Source organism: Tachysurus fulvidraco, chromosome 24, assembly GCF_022655615.1.
Source record: "Tachysurus fulvidraco isolate hzauxx_2018 chromosome 24, HZAU_PFXX_2.0, whole genome shotgun sequence".
Taxonomy (NCBI): Eukaryota; Metazoa; Chordata; class Actinopteri; order Siluriformes; family Bagridae; genus Tachysurus; species Tachysurus fulvidraco.
In genome coordinates, this window is record NC_062541.1 from 8,144,690 (window position 1) to 8,169,696 (window position 25,007).

A 25,007-nucleotide genomic window follows, 5' to 3' on the forward strand; every position below is an offset into this window, starting at 1 on the left:
ATTTAGGTTTGTAAATGAGTTGTTTTTTAATGCAAGGCAATATTGGCAATAGAAAGATATTAAAATAGATTCAATGTGATTTTCTTCCCAGAGGAGGCTCTGTGATAAATGGGTTTACTGGAAAGGTCATGTTAAGCATCAGCTATGCAGGAACACTTCCTCTAACCATACACACACACACACACCCACACCCACACACACACACACACACACACACACACACACACACACACACACACACGCAAACACACCACATTCACATACCTTACACATTCCCTATTCCTCTGACACGCCCCAATCTTGTTTTCCCAAACCAAATAAATCAGGCCTTGGTGGAGATTTTCTCTGTTTGGAGTAGCACTACCCCCATCCTTCCATGCTTCCACCACCTCATCTGAAATCAGATAAATCAGCCATGGAGGAGGGGGATGGACAGACTGACCCTTACTTCATCTCAGAATTCAAGGAAGACATAATGGTATCCTCTCTTACATCAGAAAGCACACATAACTATAAATGAACCCTTTTATTTAATCAATTACAGAATAAAAACAAAGTGTTTAGGAGAATTAAACTCAGTAAAGTGTATTTGCCTCTCTAGAGTTTTGTTTTGTTTTTTTTAACAAGGCTAGGCTATAGCTTCGACACAAACTGTAAGCCCCAGCAGAGCGTTCAGCTTACCTTAATAAATCATTTCAGTGATAATGGACTGGAGAGTTCTTGTAAAGTGGTGTCACATTCCCATATTGCCTGCACTTGTGCAGTATTACTCCATTCCACTGTATTTATCCGGACATTAAAAAGACATGTTATGCCATAAAACAAGAATTTATCCATATAGATCATGTAGCATGCTGAAGTACTGCATTTCATCTCTGAACCTTTGTGTTCCAGCATTTTGTATAGCTTGTGGTGCAGGAAGCAGTTTATGTTGTTTTATGCTTAAAATAGTGGCTAACTGCAGGAAAATACAACACGATGATATTTCAGTTAGTATAATATGATGATATTTACAAGTGTGCAGCCAGAAGAAACAATTTTATGTGGATTTCAGTGAATAAAGATTAATGAAGGAAACATTGTTGCTGCTGCTGTAATCATAAGAACTGCCTAATAAACTCTTGTACACAATATGCTTAAACTGAACACAGGATCTACAGCCACACTGCTGTTGGTCTGTTCTCTTTTAAACCTTTGATGAAGTGCATGCAGTCCCTTTTGAGTCAGGTTCCTCTGAAAGTTCCTTCCTCATGTTATCTTTTGTCACTGTTGCCTTAGACTTGCTAATTAGGGATCTAAATTTACATCCAGATTTTCTGTAAAGCTGCTTTTGCACAATGCCTATTGTTAAAAACACAATGCAAATAACGTTGAAATGAATCGAAGAAAACAGAACATCAGACACGAGTTCCTGCTCTACATAAATATAGGAGAGCGAGATACTGTTTTTTTGTTTGTTTGTTTTGTTGTTATTTTGCTGGAGATCTGATTTCACATAGAGAGTCAAATAAACATTTAAACGTCTTATTCAGAAACACAATTCCTGATATTGAACAGCATTGAACAGCATTTTATTGTTAATGTTAGGAATGTGGGGAATATTGTTTATTTATGATAGATAGATAGATAGATAGATAGATAGATAGATAGATAGATAGATAGATAGATAGATGGATGGATGGATGGATGGATGGATGGATGGATGGATGGATGGATGGATTCTTGTCAGACCTTGGTGCATGAATAGGTAAAAAGAAAAAAGTTTACACATAAATATAAAAGAATAGAAAATTAAGTGATCCAATAAAATACTATTTATCACATGTTGTAGCTTTGATTCCTGGGGTTTCACTTTTCTTCCCCAGGCCAAAGACATGAATTGTTGGCTAATTGTCTTCTCTAAATTGTTTCAAAGAGTGTGGCTGTGTGTTTCTCAGGACCTTTATATTTACTTTCCTGTTGTTTCCAATGATTTGGTTGTGAGATAAATTCCATGGTTTTAAAGACCACTTAATATGATATATTGACACCAATGATTTATTTAGTCACCAAAGATGGCTGACAAACTATTTCCGGTGTATTTACTGAGAAACTCAGCAAGAGTTTATTAACATCATCTTCTATAATGTGAAAGCATTAAACTTATAAGGCAGCTGTTATTACAGTAGCCTTGTATTTTCGAGTTCTCTCATTTTTTAGGTTCAAAAAAGTACTTCCCTTTGGCGTCAGTGTTAGAGGAAACTACATAACAGCATGCAGGCATTAAACTCTGCACATATATCAGTGGTTAGATTTAATATTATTATTATTATTATTATTATTATTATTATTATTATTATTATTATTATTATTATTATTTTAAAACCGAGTGTCTGTTTAAGGGAGTATCATATTCTCCTCACATCTGTAAGGGTTTTCATTCGAGTGATGATGAGTACAATTGTGATACACATGCAGACAGGCCAGTGAGGATGTATGACACAGCCATGCTGTCACAGCTTTGCAAGATGTGTTGTAATTAATCTGCACGGTAGCTTTACATGTTTTCAAACTCCACAGACTGCAGATGGCACGACCCTCACACACACACACACACACACACACACACACACACACACACACACACACACACACACACACACACATACGGCTCACACTTTATCTGCCTAGTTACACCTCTCATCATCATGGCACTGGCTTGTTAAACAGGAGCTAATCTCCATCATGCATTAAAAAGATTCTGAGAGAGAGAGAGAGAGAGAGACAGAGACAGAGAGAGACAATCCTCCCTGCTGTCAGACTCTTAGTGATATTTAATGAGAGGTGTCACTCTGATCATTTGAGATGAAGGAGTTTGTGTAGTACAGAATACTGAAGTGTTCTTTCTGTGAAGTGAGTGTAGAGAGATAAAAGATGATGTGACATGACATGCCTCCTCATTATACCGATGAATATTTTTTCCAATTTAAGAAGTTGAATGTATCATGAAAAGTCATATAGTAGTAGGAATTATAACAGTCTCTTTCCATGCACTGCTTCTCCCAGATGTCCAAACACATACATTTATGATGTTATGCTGTATTTCACTCCTCCTAAAGCTCGATCTAACACTTCTCTTAATCCTAGTCTGAAATATTAACTTTATGTCATAATCATAATATATACAACTAGCTACTTTGTTAGCCCTCTAGAAATATCTTCTGTATATAATAATAGTAAGAACTCTTAAAACATGTTAAATGGCATTTTATTTTCTTATTAAATGATCAAAATCTTTTTGTTTTACGAGCGGAATTGAATAGATAAGAGCTAATTTAAATGTGTTACAGGGTAAAGACATAAAGGGCCAGTGCCTGGACCTGTGGCAGTGTGTCAGTGTTCATCTATCATGTGTGTGTGCTCAGCATAATAAATCCACATGACTGCCTCACCAAATGTCACAGAATGAGGCGCTAATTTTGCAATGGTCCACGATTAGCACTTCGCCACTCTTTGGTTCAGGGGAGACGTCGGTGTCCTGCTTCTGCACTCTGTTTTGAGTGCTGACGCATTTTGTTTTTAATCACAGCCTGAGAGATATAGAGGGAGAGAGAGAGAGAGAGGGAGAGAGAGAGAAAGAGAGAGAGAAAGGGAGAGAGAGAAAGAGAGAGAGAGAGAGAGAGAGAGAGAGAGAGAGAGAGAGAGAGAGAGATGAAAGTGGAGCGCATTGAAGCTTTGCCTCACTGCAAAAACACACTTTTTAATGTAGCACAAATATGAGCACCTACAGAATACAAAATAATCATATATGCTCATGGCTTTATATTTGAATCGAGTTAGATGTTGAATGCTTTCATAACACTTCTGTGTCATAGTCATAGTTCTTTTGATTTGCATCTAGTAAAACATTAACTCGTGTTAAACTTCCTCATAGACATGTTTTTTTCCTGGTTTAAAACCACCCATTCCCATTTTAACATATTACTCTAAACAAAAGGAACTAGTATGTGATTTGTGTTTGGTGTTCTGTCTGACGGCGGTCATGTGTGACAGGAAATGTTTGTGTCTCTGGAGGACTTTGAGGAAGAGAACATCCCTCCAGAGTGTAGTCACAAAACCATGCTTCCCACACCAGCCTGCTTCAGCTCTATAACTATTCCCAGAATTCTACAGATCTCCTCCTGAACCTCACACTCATCACACTCAACACTGTCCACATAAAACTGCTCGGTTGTCCTCTGTGTTTATTATTTCCTTTTGTATTAATTGTCCTTTATTCATCTCACACTGTGTATTTTCACCTTATACAGTATATAGTCTTGTGTATTGTGACGTGTTGCACTTTTGCCTTGGAGGAACAACATTTTGTTCCATTCCATATACAGTACAAGTTTTACACAGGAATGAATGTCGGCCACTTTATAGATAGATTACCTTTCCAGGTTAAATGTGCAAAAACACATCTCGTCCTCTCGGATCTACTCACAGACCGTGTTCAATATTTATGGCTCCACGCCCAGTAGTGTTTGGGGAATACAGAGTGTTTCCTGTTAGTGATCGATTCATGCCGTATTAACGTAAACCAGTTACGTTAGGAAATCTCACAGGGATGTTGCCACAGCTGGCGAATATAAGTATAGTATTAAATTTTAGCATGGTAAAATAGCACAGTGGTGATTTGGCTTTGGATAAACACCAGTCGTGGCTTTGAAACTACTCTCTCAAATCATGTTGGAAGAAAGAAAACTAATTATGTTCATGTTACTCAATTCAATCATATAGAACTGATCTACACATCTAAATTAAAGTGAATCTGCTGAACTGCTGAATGTCACCAATTTAAACTGCTGCTCATGTTAAATAACAGGGCTAAATAACACACCCAGAAGAAAGCACTTTCCACCTTCTTTTTCATACATCAGCTCACAGATGCACACGTATTGATGTTCCTGCTGTGGTTGACAGAATAAAATGTACAGTATGTCATCCTTCCCAGCGTAAATCTTATAGTGTGTCTTAGACCTCATGTTTTTTCCTGTAAACTGTATATTTCTAATAAATTCTTTCATGTACCCTGAACACGGCATTTCACAAATTAACTAAGCATTTAGTTTTAAAAGATGACTTCTATATTATAGAAACATGTACATTACAGCACAGTGACATTCTTTCTTACTGCATATCCTGGAGCACAGAGGTTTAAGGGCCTTCCCCAGGGGCCTACAAAGGTGGCAGCTTGGCGGCCCTGGGGCTTGATCCCTGATCAACATCCCAGAGCCGTAAGCACTTGAACCACCACTAATGTTTCTATAAGAACAAGAAATACATAAGACGTTTCGTGGTTTAACCAAAGTCGTTAAGCAGACTGTTAATGACCCAGGGCTGAGCTCAGATTCTTCTCTGTCAAAAACCTACTTCTAAATCGATTGTTTCTACTCACTCATTTTCTACCGCTTATCCGAACTACCTCGGGTCACGGGGAGCCTGTGCCAATCTCAGGCGTCATCGGGCATCAAGGCAGGATACACCCTGGACGGAGTGCCAACCCATCACAGAGCACACACACACACACACTCTTGCAATCACACACTAGGGACAATTTTCCAGAGATGCCAATCAACCTACCATGCATGTATTTGGACCGGGGGAGGAAATCGGAGTACCCGGAGGAAACCCCCGAGGCACGGGGAGAACATGCAAACTCCACACACAAAAGGCGGAGGCGGGAATCGAACCCCGACCCTGGAGGTGTGAGGCAAACATGCTAACCACTAAGCCACCGTGCCCCCCTCGATAGTTTCCATCTAGTTGTTATTTTTATTTTTGCATGTATGGGCTAATTTCTTAGAAATGTGACAGTAAGAGAGGGAAGGAAGACCAGACTGATAAAAAATAAACTTCATAATATAAATGTTATCTAACACTAAGACTAGGCTAGTTACGTTTCGCTAGTCAAGCAGAGACACAACAAAGCTCTCACATTGGTTTAGCAGGCTACAGAACCATGCACAGAACATTAGATGTCCTTATGCTCTTCACATATATAAACTCTTTTTAGACACTTTGTTTTCTGGCATTTACCTTTACTGGTAAAAATATATTTATTTATATATAATTATTTATAAGATTTATATCGATTTTCCACTCAGTTTAACTGACTTGAGCTCTTGTTTGGCAGAACTGAAATCTTTCAGCCAAGACATAAATATTTGCACATATTTTCCTGTCTGTTCTCGCCTCCTTTCACTGAAGATAAAATACAACACTCAATTTACTAAAGATACAAAATTACAACACTGCTGTCTTCTTTTACTGATGTTCAGTTACATGACACACTGCTCCATGTGGAGAATTATTCAGGGCTAAAGAAACCCTCTTCAAACCTCATCATCTTCAGCATGTCATTCAAGCGTTCAATCATCTGACATTTGTTTTAACGGTGATCGCCGACTCAGCAAAACGTCCTTCATTCGTCTTTGAAATATACTTTAAAGGTCCTGGCAGTATTTCAATCATCTTAAATATGTAACATGTTTTTTTTTTCCCAGCACATTTTTTTCACACACTTGTTTACATCTAGCTTGTAAGACTTTTATGTGAAATTTAACTGCCAGTTATTCTTCTATATATTTATTGAATAGTAAATGGATTCAAGATCTTCTATAATCAGATTCATGAGACTCATGTAGGATTGGATGTAGTCAGGTTAGTCCATTACATTTTAAGTGAATATATAATATGTTTTTAATTAATTATTCAGCGTATGTTAGACACTACAGATAAACTTCATGATTATTATTTTTTCCTAATATTTTTTGTATTTGAGTTTTTTATTGCACTTATTTAAGAAAATGAGGGTTATTTTATTTTTTTTAAATAAGCATTATCCTGAATAGCTGATACATAAACATATATTTAAACTAATAAAATATATATAGTCTTTGTTAGATGTTTTTCAGGGATATGCTATATAACATGATTAACTTTTAGAGTCACAAGTAAAAGACAGTTCAGTCTCAGACTGCAGTAAAAATTTCCTTCCTCTTTCATTTCAAGGCATCTTGACCTCAACCTGGCTTTCTAACAAGCAGAAACAATGTACATAAACCCCATCACTCGTATGCTAGAGGGCTTCAGATAATTCACCTGTACGATCTGAACTGTCACCATGGCAACATGGGTATTTCTTTATCATTGAAGGATTTAACTGTCTGTATCTTCTGGAGCTCCAGTTCTGCATTGCAGCTGCTGTTTGGTGATTTGGCTGTTAGAGAGTCTGTTCCTTGGTCTCGCCGTCCTCCAGACCACACAGACGCCTATCGCAGTAAAATCTGCTGCACTGAAGCTGTTGAGCATGGGGCTCAATAGCATGTGCCCCTGTCTGTGTATGAGAGTGTATAGAATGAGGCACAGGATGTAGGTGGGATGTCCGGGACACAACAGTCATCTTGACATGGATAAGAATCTGAGAAGGCTGATATCTGATAATATATAGTGATAAGCACCAGCTAATGTCATAGCTAACATTTTCTTACCTACTTAATTAGACAGTTCCTTAAAAAGACTTTAAGTGGTACATAATTGTCTTTAGATGATTTCAGCCATACACTGAATTTAACTGGAAGTCAGATGTTGGTTATAGAAGCAGTGTTTTTTGTAAATCAATTATCAAAAGAAGGATCGTTCTAACATGGAGAATGCAAACGTTTGCACCTATAACATCTCCCAGCTCTGTACAGGTTTATAGTTATTGCTTTTTTCCGTGTTTCTAGTGCTATTATTAGAACAAAGATTAACTTTTCCCCAGTTTCCGTCAGCGCAAAATCTTTTAATAACAAACCTGCCCCAAAACTTCCTTATTGAGTTACCCCTCCCCAAATCCAGTTATTTATTTAGGACATGCCTGTGGTGTGTGCTTGAAACCATTCCAGCGGATGCCTTGTCAGAGAATGAGCATTCTTACTAAATTACAAATTCCCTCTGTGGTGCTGTTGCTCTGTTGAGAAGCTTGAATCGCACTTCTTTTTCGAGTCATCTCAAATACACCGTGATGAAATGCAGATACGTATGAAACCTACTGCTGAAGCTTCTCAGTCGTAAAGGATGCTGAATGTTTCGCAGACATTCTGTTACCAGCAGTGATCCTAGTTAGCATTATGTCACCTGCATATAGTGTGATAATAATATATAACATTATTAGGCTTTGTGTTTCCATACCTGTTCTCAGTGAGACTTAATGAGACTCGGGTGTGACATCCCGAGTGTGAAACCCACAGAGAAGCTGAAATAAAGATGATTTTTCTCTTAATTGAGATTTATGCTCGACTTGCAACTGCAGCTACTACACATGCACACATACCGTACGAAGGAGATATTCAGTAATAGTAGACCTGGGAAATTGTTAAAAAAAAAAAAAAAAAAAGTACATTAAAATACATTTTACTAGTAGTATTACCTGATTATCTAAGTATCAGAATAAATCATATTATATTTTAATAAATATATATTAAAGTTTTTTTTTTTAGTTCACAGCATAAAACCAGGAGAGAAAAAAATCTTATGAGAGACAGCTACAAGGAAAGCAATTAAAGAAAAATGACTTATGTATGGAAGAAACTAGAAAAACAAGAACAACAAAGAGTGAAATACATAAACGTGAAAATATACAAGAAAAACGAGAAATTACAAGGAATATATACAAGAATTACACTAGGGTTGTGTTACAGTCAAATGCCATTTTAGCATCTGATCTGAGGACAGTAGAGTAAAGCCAGCAGGGCCCCAGTCTGGAAGTGAAACCTGTCCAAATACATTCCTCCTTAAATGACTTTTCCATCCTCATAATTCCAATGGCATGAAATTCAGCTATAGTATTTCTTAAGGAAAAGAAATCTTTCCTCTGTTAAGTGTCAGGGTTGTATGTTTTGGACTGACTGTATGCATGGTTCCTTCCTCCACCACACCGCACACTAGTTAAAGCAAAGGATTGCACAAAGCTTGATTAGTGTGTCACAGTTCATTAATGTGAATGACAGTTCAGTAATAAGAACAGTGGACATTCTTTTCTCTCAAAAACTTATTAGCAAACAGTGTTAGTACCTCCTGAGCTAGAGAGGGGCCACACTACCCACAGCATCAGTATGTTTTTGGGCTGTGGGAGTAACAGCTCTGTGCAGCACCTGCTCCACAATGCCACCAATTTTTTATCATAAGTAGACAATATCTTTCATACTTTTTGTGGACTACAATGGTATAGGTTTACAGTTTTTATCCATATCATTCACATGCATTTTTGCAACACCGCATACAAGTCACATGACTATTCTCTAAAGGAAATGTTTTACTGTGCATAGAGACCTTAGCCTATCATGAATTCAATTCAAATTTATTTGTATAGCTCTTTTAACAATTGACATTGTCTCAAAGCAGCTTTACAGAAAGGTTAATATAAAGATTAATATAATACAATAATTCAAGATTAATATTACATATATTTAAATGTGTTTGTATATGTAAGATTATGGGAAGTATTGTGTGAACACCTGACTAAAGCAATAGGTTTTTAATCTACATTTAATCTTGGAAATCTTGTTTCTCGGCAATATTTCTAAGGTGGAAGAAGGCTGTTTTGGTAGTATTGGTGATATGATTTTCAAAAGACAAATTGCTGTCTAATAAAACACCCAGGTCTTTCACTGTTGAGCTAGAAGTTACAGTACATCCCTCTAAATGGAAGTTGAAGTGTGAGAGCTTCTGTGTACTGTTTTTTGATAAGTAGTATTTCTCTATTGTCAACAGAAAATTACAGGTAATCCAATCTTTTATCTCTTTAATGCACTCAGTTGAACAATTTAGATATTTCATCTCGTTTTGAGGAGAGATATAACTGGGTATCGTCAGCATAACAGTGGAAACTAATCCCCTGCCTTCTAATGTTGTTCCCTAAGGGAAGCATGTATATTGAGAAAATATATGATGGTACATGATGTCATGGTGTGCACCATATCAGTGCATCTATCAGCATGCTTCTCCCAGGACATATGACTCACTTTCTGTTTCTGTGTGCGCTCAGCCTCTAATCTCTCTCTCTCTCTTCTCTCTTCCATTTCAGACAGGGACGACCAGTTCCAAGTGTTCAGGTAGGATGCCATTTATTTCCCATACCAACTTCAGGAAACTGCACATAATTCTATTCATATATAGTTTTATACTCTATTTTAATGCCATTTATTCACTTTAAACAGTCAGTTTAGGACAAATGAGTTTTGAAGCAGATTTACGGTTTATCTGGAATCACACACTGGATTAATTTGCATGCACATGACAGTTTGTATGGTATATATATTCTATTCTATTCTCGGACACATATATTTTAGGGCACAACAGGACACACCTAATCCTGTAAAACAACTGTTTAATTTAGTATGTCCTTAGTTTTACAATAGACTTTGTTTTCCACAGCACACATGCTTTCTATTTAAGAAAAGAGAAGCAAAATATATCCAAATAAGGTTGCCGACTGTGAGGTGCCAGCACTTTGTCAGTCCAACACTCTCTATTGAGACTGAGGGAGAGAGAATGAGTGAAGGGGAAAGACTCTCCCCTCTGAGAGACTCCTCAGACACAAAAGAGTCGGGCTCTCTGCCATTCTCCGGGATGCCAGCCATCTGATTGTTATCTACGTATTCAGTTTGTGGAGGTGGGGTGCGCTCCGTTTCCCTCCGTCTTAAAATAACTCCACACAGGGGCTTTGCTGAATCCACCCTAAGACTGGGGATCACTGTCAGAGCAGTGCAGGTCTTACTTACTGAAACACTCAGCAGTAGTTTGTTTACACTGATTGTCAGACTGCAGTTTGTGTGTGACAAAGTGTGGTGCTGCAGAATCGGGTTCTAGTTTTTGCGCCTCCTTCTGGAGGATATTGACACTGCAATACACAACATTGTGTCATGACGTTCAAGTTTCTGAAATTTTTGTTCGATTTCTTTTTAAATTATTTGAATATGTTTACTATTTTCACTGCAAATGACACAACTTGTTTCATACTGGCTATTAATCTATTGAGTTTGCAAAAAACAAAGAAAGATTTATATGAAAATTATATTTAAATAAATAATCATTTTGATTTATTAAAATGATACACATTATAAAAAAATCAGCTCAAATAAAAAATGGTTGTTTTTCAGGTTTCATTAAGTTTCAAGATAATAATAATAATAATAATAATAATAATAATAATAATAATAATAATAATAATAATAATAATAATAATAACTTGTCTGCACATCCTTTATCTAGACAACGGCCTCCAACAGAATTTGAACTTTTTTTTTGTTATTTCATTTAATTTCATTTTAATTACTTCATGTAATGTATTGTTGTCTTGATGCAAGACACAGGCAGTTAGGACTGATTCTTGCCTCCTTGATATACCTTCATAAACCCACCCTTCTTTTTTTAGATTTATAAAATAGTGGTAAATTGTTTATTTTATTTTCCCATAAAACATGGGGGATGCAAACTTTTGCACGTACAGAGTAAGCCTATATTTTTACACATATATAATTATTTGAATGAATATATAAACAGCTTCTGCTACACGTTCATGTTAAAATTTTACATCCACTCTGTTAAACAATTCAACACTAAATGATTTAATAAAGCACAGTCCTTCGGTTCAACGTCTAAACATGAACTTTAAACTATAATTCAAAGTCAATATTAAGTTTTAAGCTAAAATCAGATTTGAACTAATTAACCTTGGCTAAGTTGTTCAAAATCAGAGATGATTAACTTTAATTAATTGTGGAAGCCAAAATCATTATAATGGTTCAAATATGATTAATTCTTCAGCCAGTGTTTCAATGTTGTTTTATGAAACATTTTTTTACATGATCACAGGAAAAGGAACATTTTACAAAAGTGTTTTTTCTTTTTCTTTTACATGTTTATCTGTTGGTTTTTTATTTTAGACAAGGATTAACTGTCTATGTCTTACATCAGACAACAATACAATACATGAAAAAAATTAAAAGATAAAAAATAAAATTAAGAAATTATTAAAACACTTGAAATATGTATGAAAAATAACAAAAAAGTTATAATTCTGCTCGAGGCAGTTATCTAGGCAAAGTTATTATTATTATTATTATTATTATTTCTATTATTATTATTATTATGTTTTTTTATGTTCTGTCTTCTAGATAAAACTGTGCATTTCTCACCGGAAAAGGTGTTTATTAGTGTGATTGCTTGTGGTTGTTAAATGAAATGTAGTGGCTGCTAAAATTCCTCTGCTTAGAAAGTTGATGCTGACTTTATGATGGTATGACATACTGTTATTCTCTCACTCTCTCTCTCACACACACTCTCTCCCTCTCTCTCTCTCTCTCTCTCTCTCTCTCTCTCTCTCTATCTCCCTCCCTCTCTCTCTCTCTCTCTCTCTCTCTCTCTCCCTCTATCTCAGCTCCTGAAGTGTGTGGCCGATGTAGGCTATTGCTCATTGTGATGTGTAATGGCTCCTGCTCTGGGTGCTCTGTGGGCCTCAGGGGTTGCTGGATCGGAGATCAGTGGTGAGCTGCCAATAGTGAGCACTCTCACCATATTCTGGGCCTTCTTGCTGCTCACTGTTCTGCTGGTACTATGTGCTGGTTGTCAAGGGTGAGTACCTTATTATCATCACCCTCATCACCATCACACTCTCTCTGCTTAGATAGATAGATAGAAATTGGGCTGTTTTGTATTGCAGGTATTTTGTAGCTTTCATTGAAGGCTGGTCGTCATGGTAATAGAAGGGAGGTTGTCACTCCATCTATGTTAAAAAAGTATGGTAGGGGGATGATGGAGTACATAATTCACCTCAATAACTATCGCAGCAACTGTGTTTTAGACACCTTTATCCAAACTATGTACAGTTTAGGGTTAGGGGCTTTGCTGAAGGGTGCAGCAGTAACTTTGGGTAGTGGTTTTGAGCTCTATGGCTGTGTTATCACTTCTTTGTGCTGTTTTACTTCTCAGGCACACCTAACGACATGTCATGAATGTGTCAATGAAGTGCGCTGAAAAAGATCAACTCAAATAGCGTTCAAATCTTCCTTCTTTATACTGTTCTGTGTTTCTTTTTAATGACCATTTGTGCTATCACAAATATAATAATGTGTATAATAATGTGTTAATATAATAATATGTTAGCAACAAATAATCTGATTTGGATGCAAAAACACATCCATGTCTTATTATCTTTGAGACACTTGGCTTTGCTCTTTCAGTCAGTTTATTCCAACTGCCCTCATATGTATGTTAAAGATACTTTAACAAATTTACCAATTTTATGACATGTTTTCTTGCACACTACTGCTAGAAATCTTATTAATTAACACTTTGGGAGGTTGGTCCACATTTCTGAGAGAAATGTCTTTCTTGAGACATACAGTATAGATCCACTTAGTTAACTTCCCCACATATGCAAGCACTTCACAGGTTCACACAAACAGAGCTACTCGAATGTTTTCAGTAACGTACTTTCTCTCTTTTTTTCCCCAGGCAGAAGAAAGCAACCCGGCTCCCTGGAGACCATGAGAACCTGATGAATGGGGTATGTTAGTGGGATGCTTTTCATGTAAAGGATTTTCTGCATTTCAAATCATTCTCTATGCATGACTGAGACTCAAAGCAAAGCCCCGCAGCGTCTTTTAATCATATTTCAGGCTATTTTTTTCTCACAGAGAGCTGTTTTAGCTGAGTCGGAGTTGCTTTGGAGAAAGCTGATGTGTAGTGTCAGGAGATGGTGTGTGGTTTATTTTGTAGTTTTGTAGTTTACAGATTACAGATGGGGCACAGCACACTAAAGGACCTTTGTGAAGCTCACGCTCAGTGGGAGGAAAACATGAAGCAGGCAGACTCAATGCTTTGTCTTGCCAGGGGACATGGGAAGCCTTTCTGTGCATGTGCCCTCTGCATGGAGGCTGGGGAATTATCATGTGAGACAAAAGGTCAGGAGTTCAGCGTTGTTTAGAAGCAGGGAGCATCTATGAAAATCTCATTTGACTTGTCATGTGATGAATGCACTTGCATATTGAAACTGAAGGGTATACAGAGATGTGGGGAAAGTATTAAGCTTCCATTGTTGCTAGTAGCAATGACACGGTTGCCAACTTGTCTTCATGGCTCATTGCCTGGATTGCTGTATGTCCAGGCTGGTGCATGTGGATCTTGATTTTCTTGCTTAAAATGTTCCTTGTTTAAAAATGAAGCATGTATTTTTACATACAAACCTCACCTTAAGAATTATGTCATCTATGTTGATTTGAAAAATTCAAATTTGGCCTAAATAACTTCAACGTGGACCAAATAGGTCCCGGATATTAATGGTTACTTTTAACTAATGTTAAATAGTTGAATTATGGATTTTTAACTGCTTGTTAATTAGTGATGTAAGCAGACATTAACTTAACAGTCCAAGAGACATTCACTTAACATTGATACTTATGTTAGCTTACTGTCAAACGTGGAGACTGATTTAAATGATAATTGATATTTTATTAATGATTTTAAATTATTGTATAATTCTGCTAATATCAGCAAACCTGGCTAATTACACAACAAAATAGCTTAGTCAAAATGAAGCTTGTTATTTATGGTCTAAGTAGCAAGAGAGATAACCGTGTCAGGATCATGTGAATCGAGAACGCAGGGAAGCAGTAAGTCTTCTGGCAAGAATCTGACAATCTCTGTGTAATCATACCCTGTCACATGTGCCCACAAAACCTCGGGGAAGCGGAAATCTTTTACACTTTGATGACTATCTTGAAGCCATCCTTAACACAATAATATTCAGCTTGTGGGGGGAAAACACAGAGATCTTCACTGAAATGGCAGTGCCTGTCATGAGCTCACAGGTTAAATGGGGGTTTTGTCTGTAGATGATGAGCAGACGGACTCTTGAGGGTGTGAGTCTCATCAATCTGATTGTGGTGGAGTTCACATAGTCACCACTAGGTGGTGCCAAAAAAGCAACTGTCTGCCTTCTGACGTGCTAAAATCACAAAGATCTCCATCCACTTGTTCTCTCTCTCTCTCTCTCTCTCTCTCTCTCTCTCTCTCTCTCTCTCTCTCTCTCTCTCTCTCTCTCGCTCGCTCTCTCGCTCTCTCTGGCTGGTATAAATTAATGGGCCACCAGGGTTAAGCTCCTCATCTTTTAATGCTAGAAAAATTACATCAATCTAAGATTACATTTTTGGCTTCAGCAAAACTCTGGATAATTTAGACTCATGTGTAAGGAGGCACAACAGCACCCCCAGCTGTTAAAAATCACAGAATGCTATGAAGAAGTAGATTAATTTAGTCCATCAGTGACCAATGCGACAGTGATTGATAAGGGGGCTGTCAAATACGTCACAGGTGTAATTAATGTGAATGAGTTGGAGTTCTTACTCTATCACCTAACATTTTATCCCTAAAATGCTTTGGAGAGAGAAATTAAAAGTAGATAGGCTTCATAGGAGATAGGCTGCTAGTTTCATAGGAGATTAAACTAGCAGCTTAGTGTGTTGATTAGGATGGAAGTATTACAGCTTTATTGTTTTCTATGTAACTCTACCAGCTGGGCATCCCAGATTTAATAGTTTTTGCCCTAAATTAATAAAACCTTTTGCTCAACTCCACATATTAGATGTTATTCCTCTCATATTGTATCACTATCAACCGTCACTAAATCTAACAATTCCTGATGCTACAAATGTGTCTTGATTTGTGCTAATATGAACTGCCGCTGATTTGACAGGTACAGGTGTCAGAAAAGGAGACATGTAGCCAGACAGCAGATACAGGCAGCCATGGCACTGATCTGGTGGCCAGTAGCTCCTTCAATGGGCCTCTTACAAGCGGTACAGGTAAAACACCACTTATGTCCAAATTTACTGTTATATACAGCATATATTAAACCATCCTTAGGCAAAAGATGATAACTGTTATTTATAACTTGTACATTGTAATATACAGTTTGTATTGTAACTGTGGTTCTAAAGTTTAGCCCTAACGTTCTAACCCTATAACAGCAGTATTGCAGAAAATAGCAAGGAAGAAACAGTTAATAAACATGTTAAACTTGTTTTGCACATTTTAGAGGATTTGATGATGCATGATGCCAATATAGTGTTCACTATCTGCAAGCATTTGCAACTTTATTATTGTAATTTTCTATCTCATTTATTCTTAAATCAAATACAACCTTAAAGTTATGGTTTGTTTCTTTTTCCTTTAAAAATACTGCTAAATAGATGGGTGTATTATTGCAGTTATTGAGTTGCCTGGTCTCTTGCTATTGTAAGTTAAACATAAGGCTGATACTGAATCAGCAGCACTCCTTATAGTCTGTGCTCGTCTCTGTGTCAGTCCTCACAGACACCATGGACACAAGCCCGCACCCTTCAGAAGAAATGCTGTCCATCCAGTCAGAGCATCGCTCATCAAAATGCCCCCAAGACCGTGAGTTACCCAGCATTCCCGGCGTCAACAGTCTGCGGGCGGAAGCTGAGGCCTCTGAAGAGTGCAGAGCCTCTGGGGACGGCACATACGAGATGCTAAAGGAAGGAGCCTCACAGGATGTTGTAGAAGACTCACCTTATGAGACGGTAAAAGAGCTGAAGGAGGCATGCATCACTAACGGCACACTGACCCCTGACGAGCCTCCGACAGCCCAGCCCAACGGGCATGTGAGCCCCAGCCCTGGCATGCCTGACTCAGACGGAGATTACGCCTCCATTGACCTGAAGAAGAAAAGCCGCTACAGTGTAGAAGCTGAGGCACAGCGCTCAGCTGTAGAGCAGCCTGAGGAGGACCATCCACCACCTATACCTGATAAAGTGCTGGATGAAAATGATAACCAAAACATTACTACACTGCAGAATGGAGAGGTGAGGACAACTTAAAAGTGTTTTGAATTCACAGAGTTTTGATTGCCAGCTTACTTCCAAATGAAAGGCCTGCCATTAAAAATAATAAAGCTGCTGCAGTCTTGTTAAATAGAGTTAATTACAAAGTGTTGTGGCTTTAAAGTGTCTAAAAATGGCATTTTTAAGATGTTTAAATGAAACAGTCTGCGTCAAATTAGTTAACAATCAAAATGTCCCTTTCAGGCTAATTAGTAAAAATGAGGCAGCTGATTCAATTAATTAATATATTAGTGTAATTATTTGAAAATTTTACACAACCACAGAATGAAGCATTAACAAATGGCTACACTAAGCACTCCTACAGCATTAATCATAAAAAGGCTAACATTGTTTTCCTAAACAAATAAATGACCCACGAGCCGTCAATATATTGTACAGCAGTTTTACCTTACAATATAGATACAATATATACTACACAATTAAGTCTTCAAGTGAATCCCAAACTGTTTTCTAATTTATATGTGCTTACTGAATAAAATATAACATAATGGTATTTTAGATCTTACACAGTTCTTTGCTACATGGCCAGTAGCATGATATTTATAATTCCTGTGACAGACACATAAATTAAATATTGAATTACTTGACGCACATAATTATTATGTTCTCGATTTCTCTAACAAAGTTGCACTCTGCATTCTCTCTATTTATGTTAAGATTCAAATATTGGCACCCACAGTGTTATTTAATCGTTTATATATAGCACCGGCTCAGTTTCTCTGGGCTTGGCTGATTTCAGTGTGTTCTGCATGCACTTGGCAGAGAATTGTTTACACTTTTCCTTCCTGAACATTGAACAAATGAGTTTTAGGGGATGTTTTTTAGGCCCACCACCTTTCCACATGTCCCCAGTGTTTTAATGTGTTTTGGTTTGTTTAATTATGTTCGGTATAACTGAGCCAAACAGCAAACAAAACTAAAGTAACCACTGCATAAAGTAATCAGTGAAAAATATTCCTGGCACAGAAAGCTGTTAGGCTGGTATTTGTCATGCAAAAGAAAGAGAAAACTTTCATTTTCATTGCACTTTTTTAAAATCTATGAAACGGTTATAAAACAAATGGCAGCTAATTCTAGTGGTCATCACTGATCTGCAGCTTAAAGATCGTAAAGTTGGTGTCTCTGAAATCTAAAATCTAACGCTCCATTTTTCTCTGCAATGGAAAGAGCTAAATTTAGACACGGGAGGGGAACAATAGCCAGTGACTCCAGCATAATTAGGATCTTTTAGGTAGGTTGTGCCGCCATAGCATGCAAATAAACCATGTGTAGAGGAGAACGGACAGCTCACTCTGCACCTGCAGGCTGGGCTGCTGTTTACTCACAGCGTGAGCTTCATACCACCACACAGAAGCACACACACACACACACACTACTCTAGTCACATCTTCCCTTTGTCCTCTCTGTATCTCTGCTTCCTTTCACTGGAACTCTACAGCCAAGCTCATATGTAGCTAAGATGAGGTGCAGCCCAGGTTTGCCCTCTCCTGGTGCACAACCAGGCCACCTGCAGCCCTCAAATCTAAAGTCAGCAATTTATTGTCATTCACCATCGCACACTCCTGTTCCCCCTTTCCTCAGTACCCATATGGCCTTGGTTGACCCTTCTAACTCTGCATGTACCCCGACTTTGAATCGGCCACTGGTGATTTTTGTCATCCGTCACACTGGGTTTATGTGTCTTAGGGATCTATTCATCTCTTGAGGATGTTATAATCACCAGATGTTGTCCAACTCGTTGGGGCCTTCTAGCATTTGAATTATTTCTCTTTGTCTCTATTAGAATATATTCCAGCAATAGAGCTTCATATAGTTTTACAGATTGTATGGAAAAAATGTAATTGGTATCTATCTCAATATCTCAAATGTCTCATGTACAGATGACAGCCTAAATGAAACCATAGTACTATTATAATTCTAATATAATGCATTATAATTTAAAATTTGTGAAAGTTTTAACAGCTAAAAAGTGAAAACTGCACACAGGACTTGAAAAAAGAGTCACAGGGCATTTCTGGTGGGATTTTTCACTTCTGGTGTAAAATGGGGTTTAGGGCCTTGTAGAAATTGCATATGTATTTGCTGAGCAATGAAAAAAAGTTAAAACTTTAATATTGCACAAAATGTATGTATGTATGTAATCAGTGCATCTTTATATAATAGTTGATAATTAATCAGTATTTCAGAAAACACACTGAAATAAGCACAAATAATCTGAACTTTTTAACTCATCAGTAGAAACATAAAACAAGCCAGTAAGAATGTTATTTAAATGTTTAGTAAAGTGAGTAAAGTACCTTTTTTAAAATAACTCTACACTCCAGTCAGCAACCTTTTTGGTACAGACTGTTTCTGACGCACAACAATAGTCAGGGCATAACAGTGGATTCAAACTGTTGATCATTAGAATTCTTACCACCTTGTGTATTTCCACATAAGAAGAGCCAATCAGTGTAAAAAGCACTGCATTCAAAAAGATAGATGAATAAATGGCTCTCTGCATTACGTCTGTGTAATAAAACAGAAATTCATTCTATCAGAGTGCAGAAGGAGGATGGCAGATTTAGTGTCGATGGAGAACACAGGAATGTAAAAGGGGTTAGTTTCTTATCACAGGTTTTAACATGCCTGATTTATAAGAAGCTGCTATCTAATTATTTTAGGGTGGCTGCATGTTGGGGATCTGTAATTTATCATTTATTCGATTTCAAATTATTTTCCTAGCTACACTTTTTCAAATTATTTTCCTAGGAATATATTGAGTGCATTATATATAGTGTATTCTCCATTTGCTACTGCATCTTTGTATGAAAAGCAGCTGCTTTATATGTAAAGATGATAGACTCCATTCACAATACATTATTTACCCCAGAGAGGTGAGTGTGTGGCTAAATGGACGTCTGCACACACCAGAGGTTAGGAAACAGCTGGCATGATGATGCTCTGTGCGTGTGTGTGTGTGTGTGTGTGTGTGTGTGTGTGTGTGTGTGTGTGTGTGTGTGTGTGTGTGTGTGTGTGTGAGAGAGAGAGAGAGAGAGAGAGAGAGAGAGAGAGAGAGAGAGAGTGAGTGAGAGAGAGTGTGAGAGAGAGAGAGTGAGTGAGAGAGAGAGAGAGAGAGAGAGAGAGAGAGAGAGTGAGAGAGTAAGCACAGCATGCTCCAGGTGTCCAGTGTCAGTGGAACAGCTCGACATCTTGACAGATGAGTCATGTACCAGTGGGACACACGAATAACCTGTCATACATCACATGTGTTGTGTATACATATCGTACATACTACCCCCTACCCCCCATTCATACATATACAAGAGTAACAGTTTTAGGTTAAGTTAATTATGAGTCTATCATGGCAGTATGTGGTATTTTTTTAGCATACAGCTGTGTGCTGTGCCAGCAGGAGAACAGCATAATGAGGCATGGCTCAACAGGTAATCAGCATGTAAAGGGATGTCCTTGTTTGTTTTTGAAACATATGCATCTTTGTGAAAGCCCTCATCAAGGCTTGCTTTGTGGGTGTTGTGTCATGCTTGGCAATGTTAGATTTACTATTACATGACTGCTGAACCAGTGTAACCAACAAGATAAGTCACAAAGCCGTGGCGTGCTTAAAATGTTGTGTTTTTTCAATGTATTTATTTTGAGCCTATACTTTTTTTACTTCCTGTTTAGTTGCTGGAAATATTAGTTCACGATTGGCTTCTCTTCTTCTTTCACTGAACAGTAGCTGCCAGTCTGAAATAGCTGGCCTCTTATGTATAGAAACTTACTGATGGTAGTGATCAGCTATTGTTCCATCCAAATCCATCATATCTGTCATTTTTATGGACCGTGCGTGCCTGGAATTTGTGAATAATTTGTGTTGAAGCATAAAGAGTGCGACATGCTGACATGAACAGGATGACAGGGTAAACTCTGTGTTGAAGAAGAGAGCTCGAAGCGCTGTTCAGACATAAAGTGGAACGACTTGCACATAACACTGTCTCTGTACATATTTGCATGTGTTTGTAAGGCAGATGCTTATGTTCATTTGTTCACATGAGTGAACGTAGCATCTGACGCCACAGGGCTCTTAACCTCTTCAACAGTCTGTCACTTTCAATTTGCTATCTGTCATCTGTCTGTCAATGTCGAGGATGAGGATGAGGTTCCCTTCTGAGACTGGTTCCTCTCAAGGTTTCATCATATCATCTCAGAGAGATAAATTGTAACTAAATTAAACTTTAACATTTGTATTGTGTTTCTATACTTATGTAAAGCTGCTTTGAGACAATGTGAGATGCTAAAAGCGCTATCTTCTGTTGCTGTTTATCTGAAATACATCAATTTATCTAAATTATGTAAATGCACTCATGGGACTTAAGACTAGTTACAGGGCTTAGAGCCTTTAGGTCAGGAAGAGTTTATATTTGATTTGACTTGATTCTCCCTGTATAACAGATATGTTATTCATTCCAAATTAGAGTTGCAAGACAAAAAATGATCATTTTAAACATCTCACTCTAAAACAAAACTGTGTCTTATTTATAGATGTATAAACTCAGCTGTAAATCCCATTTAGTTGCACTATATGGCCAAAAGTTTTTTTGGACACCTGACCATAAAACTTTTTGGACCCCTGAAATCTTCACTCTCTAGGGAAGACTTTCCACTAGCTTTTGGAGTGTGGCTGTGGAGATTCCTCCATTCACTGAAGAGCATTCACTTTGTGCACAGACACATTGTCATGCAGGAACAGGTTTGGGCCTCTTAGTTCCAGTGAAGGGAAATTGTAATGCTACAGTATACAATAATGTAAATACAAAAATACAGTTACTTCCAACTTTTTGCACCAGATTAGGGAAAGCCTGCATGTGGTTGTGATGGTCCAGAGTCTTCATACGTTTGGCCATATAGTGTAGATCATAACAATGAATATTCAATTATATTAGAAATACTAAAATAAAGTCTGGGCATTTTTGGGTTGTTTCAACAAGATGAGACATTATTTCTATCTTTATCAAGTATAACTGCTGCATACAAACAGAATTATGGGAACAACTAACAGATACAGGTATCTAATCAAGCAACAATTAGATTCAGAAATACAGATTCAGAGGAAATTTTTCTCAGCAAGAGAAAGAATGAATCGGTTTATTCTCCATATTTATTGTTTCAATTTTCATCCTGACCAAAAATACAGAATTTACTATTAATACATAATTCAAAATGAATTCAAAATGTTTAATTTATTTTAATTTAATACCACCAACATTTAATTTATTTGAATTACACATTTTTAATTCATTTTGAATTTAGTTTGTTTCACTGTAAAATCAGACGGCTTATTATCTTTTCCTGCCCCCTCCTGCAGATATCAGCCATGTACTCCAGTGTAAATAAGCCAGAAAAAGAAGAGGAGATAGAGCACGATTACAGCAGCATCAGCGAGATCAGGGGTATAGTGGTGGAGTCGAGCTCCAGTGAGCTATACGCCACGGTGAAAGACGTGTACCCCTCACCCCCTGCCGAGCAGCCTGCGGAGAGCACAGACCACGGGTACGAGACTATCAAGATTGCAAAAAACGTTGAGGAAGAGGTCCAGCAGGATGACGGGCTTGTGGAGTCTGACTACGCAGTTGTTGCAGAGCTGGACCTGAACAGCGAGACGTCCCGTCTCTGACTGAGAGACACAAAGCACTTCGAGTGACGTAGCAGTGGCTCGGGCGGACTTAGTTTAGCACTTATTTACACAGAATGTTAGCAAGCCAGTAAATGAAATGAATAGGTGGTCACTTAGGCTTATGGTGTGAAGGTGTGAAAACAATGTAGAAAATAATAGTAGTTAAGGCGTTGGACTACTGATTGGAAGGTTGTGAGGTCAAATCCAAGGTTCACAAAACTGCCCCATAACCATCACTTTCTTAGTTAAAGATAAAATTTTGAAATCGCTCTGAAGAAGAAATTCTGATAAATGCCACAAATGTAAACATGCATGCATCACAGCTCCAGTGTCCTTGGGTCGATCCTGAGCTCAGGTTACTGTGTGTGTGTGATGTTACACATACTTTCCCTGTGTCCCCCTGGGTTTTATCTGGTAAATCCCCGAGCACATGCCAGTCCATCTACTTGTATCCTATTCAGGCCAAAATTTAATCTAACAACCAGTGTAACTGGGATAGGCTCCAGATCCACCATAACCCTGATCAAGTTACTAAAAAAGAAATTAACAAATTAATGAAATTCTCTTGCTATAAAGAGTTCTTCTTATTATGTTATAGAGTCCTCTGTTTAGTTTCAAGTCGGATTAGACATTAGCACAACAATCATCTTAAGGAAAGAAATTCAGTTGTATGTATGGTGATGTGAAGTGAACATTTGGGTGCCATAAGTTATATCACCTCAGTGCTCTCATTATGATGCTTGATGCTTAGAACAGACAACCAACAACACCGCTGTAGAAAAATGCATATTTTTAATTACCTTGCAGCTTTCGAATTAGAGATCAAGTCGCAAGAATTAAGTGTAATATGAATTAAAAAAAAGATGATGGGACACTGACACTGTCTGTGCCATTTACAGTCATGATCAGGAGCTTAGAGTACGATAAGTTGATAACACAGTAATGCCAACGTGTACGATTTAGCTGTAGCTTTACCCTTTGTCGGAGTTTAGAAAAGGCAGATCACTGAAGGGGTAAGGACACTGTATATGAGACATTTGCTTGCACACAGACTTTATGTTGAAATCTGACCTGTGAATTTCCAAACCTTTTGTTCGTTTTTGAAGTAGCTGATAACAAGCGTGGCTGTCATGTCTTTTGATAGTAAACCCATAAGGTAGAATGTGCTGTTCAATACACAGTTTTACAATATTACCTACAGTACATATGTTAGAATTTTTGTGGTAAAATTGTTCAAATCTAAAGTATTTTTTTCTTGTTAGCATCTTGTTACAGTAGCATGTTGGCACCTCCGGATCATGTTGCTATAAATCACTTCCTGTGGTACGTACAGTCAATTCATTCGATAATGCTAACAATCACAGAATAATAATAAAAAAACATATCTATTGCTGATGTAGAAATTTTCTAAATTATTTGTGATGTGAAGAATATTTTAATGTTAAATGTGCCTGGCTGCCTGTGTGTCACCATGAATGAAGTTCATTAATTAAGTATTGATTCGTCACAAAAATTACCTTACCATAGCCTTTAGTAGGTACAGACTCATATATTTGTAAAGCACAAAAGGTACTCACCTTGGCACTATTATTACCGTGTACAAACTTCAAATACGAAGTGCTTTTCAAGGAGTATAAAATTATACGACAGACACTGCATGTGAGACTATGACATGCCAAGAGACACTTATAAATATTTCTATTCTAATACTTTATTCATCATTTTTAAAATACTGTATGATTTTACACACCACTTCAGTAATGTGCCTGTCCTTTCTCCTCTCTATATGAAGGCTTTAAATATATAACTCATTCTGATGACTTATAAAGCACAGGAGTCTGTGTGGAATTTTTAAGTGCTCTGGTTGTTTTAAATGTATTTGTGAAAGTTTATTAAGAATATAAAAGTAAAAATAAAAAATAGGCTGACATTGAAATTGGGACTCACGGCCAACGCTGTACTTGTGAGTGGGTCCTGTTAGGTGAAAATGTTGGTACAATTTCTTGGTACAAGATCTGTATTGTGAAGGTACATTCATTATTTAATATCATAGTATAATATTATCATTTGCATTGAGTGTATTTTTTATTTTATTTTTTTGTAAATATAAATCACTGCATTGTTTTGTATCATCATAAACTTTTTAAAGTGACATTGGTCAATTAAATACTGCAGTCATGCTGGACTCATAATAAAGCCTGTGTGTGTTTTGTGCATGTGTGTCAGTCCTAATTAAAGGACCACAGTTTTTGAAGAAGCATCCCCAAGAATGACGAATAGAAATTCTGTGCTGTTCTTGAAAAATATATATATTTTGCATGTTTAACAGGTGGTAAACCATTTTGGTGATTCATGAAAAATATACTTCCGAAGTTAGATACAGTATGAAAATTTTCTTTTGCGTCTTACCGCAAGGCAAA

The 25,007-nt window shown here is 37.3% G+C and overlaps 1 protein-coding gene across 2 annotated transcripts in view; it reads left to right on the forward strand.

Annotated features, from left to right (window-relative positions):
* Nucleotides 1–24,801, forward strand: part of pag1 (phosphoprotein membrane anchor with glycosphingolipid microdomains 1) — a 43,789-nt gene extending 18,988 nt beyond the window's left edge. Inside the window, exons 2-7 of one of the 2 annotated variants that reach the window (XM_047807878.1) lie at nucleotides 10,091–10,118; nucleotides 12,446–12,639; nucleotides 13,522–13,573; nucleotides 15,767–15,869; nucleotides 16,372–16,892; nucleotides 22,279–24,801. In XM_047807878.1, the coding sequence (XP_047663834.1) occupies nucleotides 12,494–12,639; nucleotides 13,522–13,573; nucleotides 15,767–15,869; nucleotides 16,372–16,892; nucleotides 22,279–22,587 (1,131 nt within the window). In that variant the 5' untranslated portion in view covers nucleotides 10,091–10,118; nucleotides 12,446–12,493 and the 3' untranslated portion in view covers nucleotides 22,588–24,801. Of the gene's footprint in view, nucleotides 1–10,090; nucleotides 10,119–12,445; nucleotides 12,640–13,521; nucleotides 13,574–15,760; nucleotides 15,870–16,371; nucleotides 16,893–22,278 lie in introns of both variants that reach the window. The other variant, XM_027175748.2, reaches the window with a different exon arrangement.
* The last annotated feature ends 206 nt before the right edge of the window (nucleotides 24,802–25,007 follow it).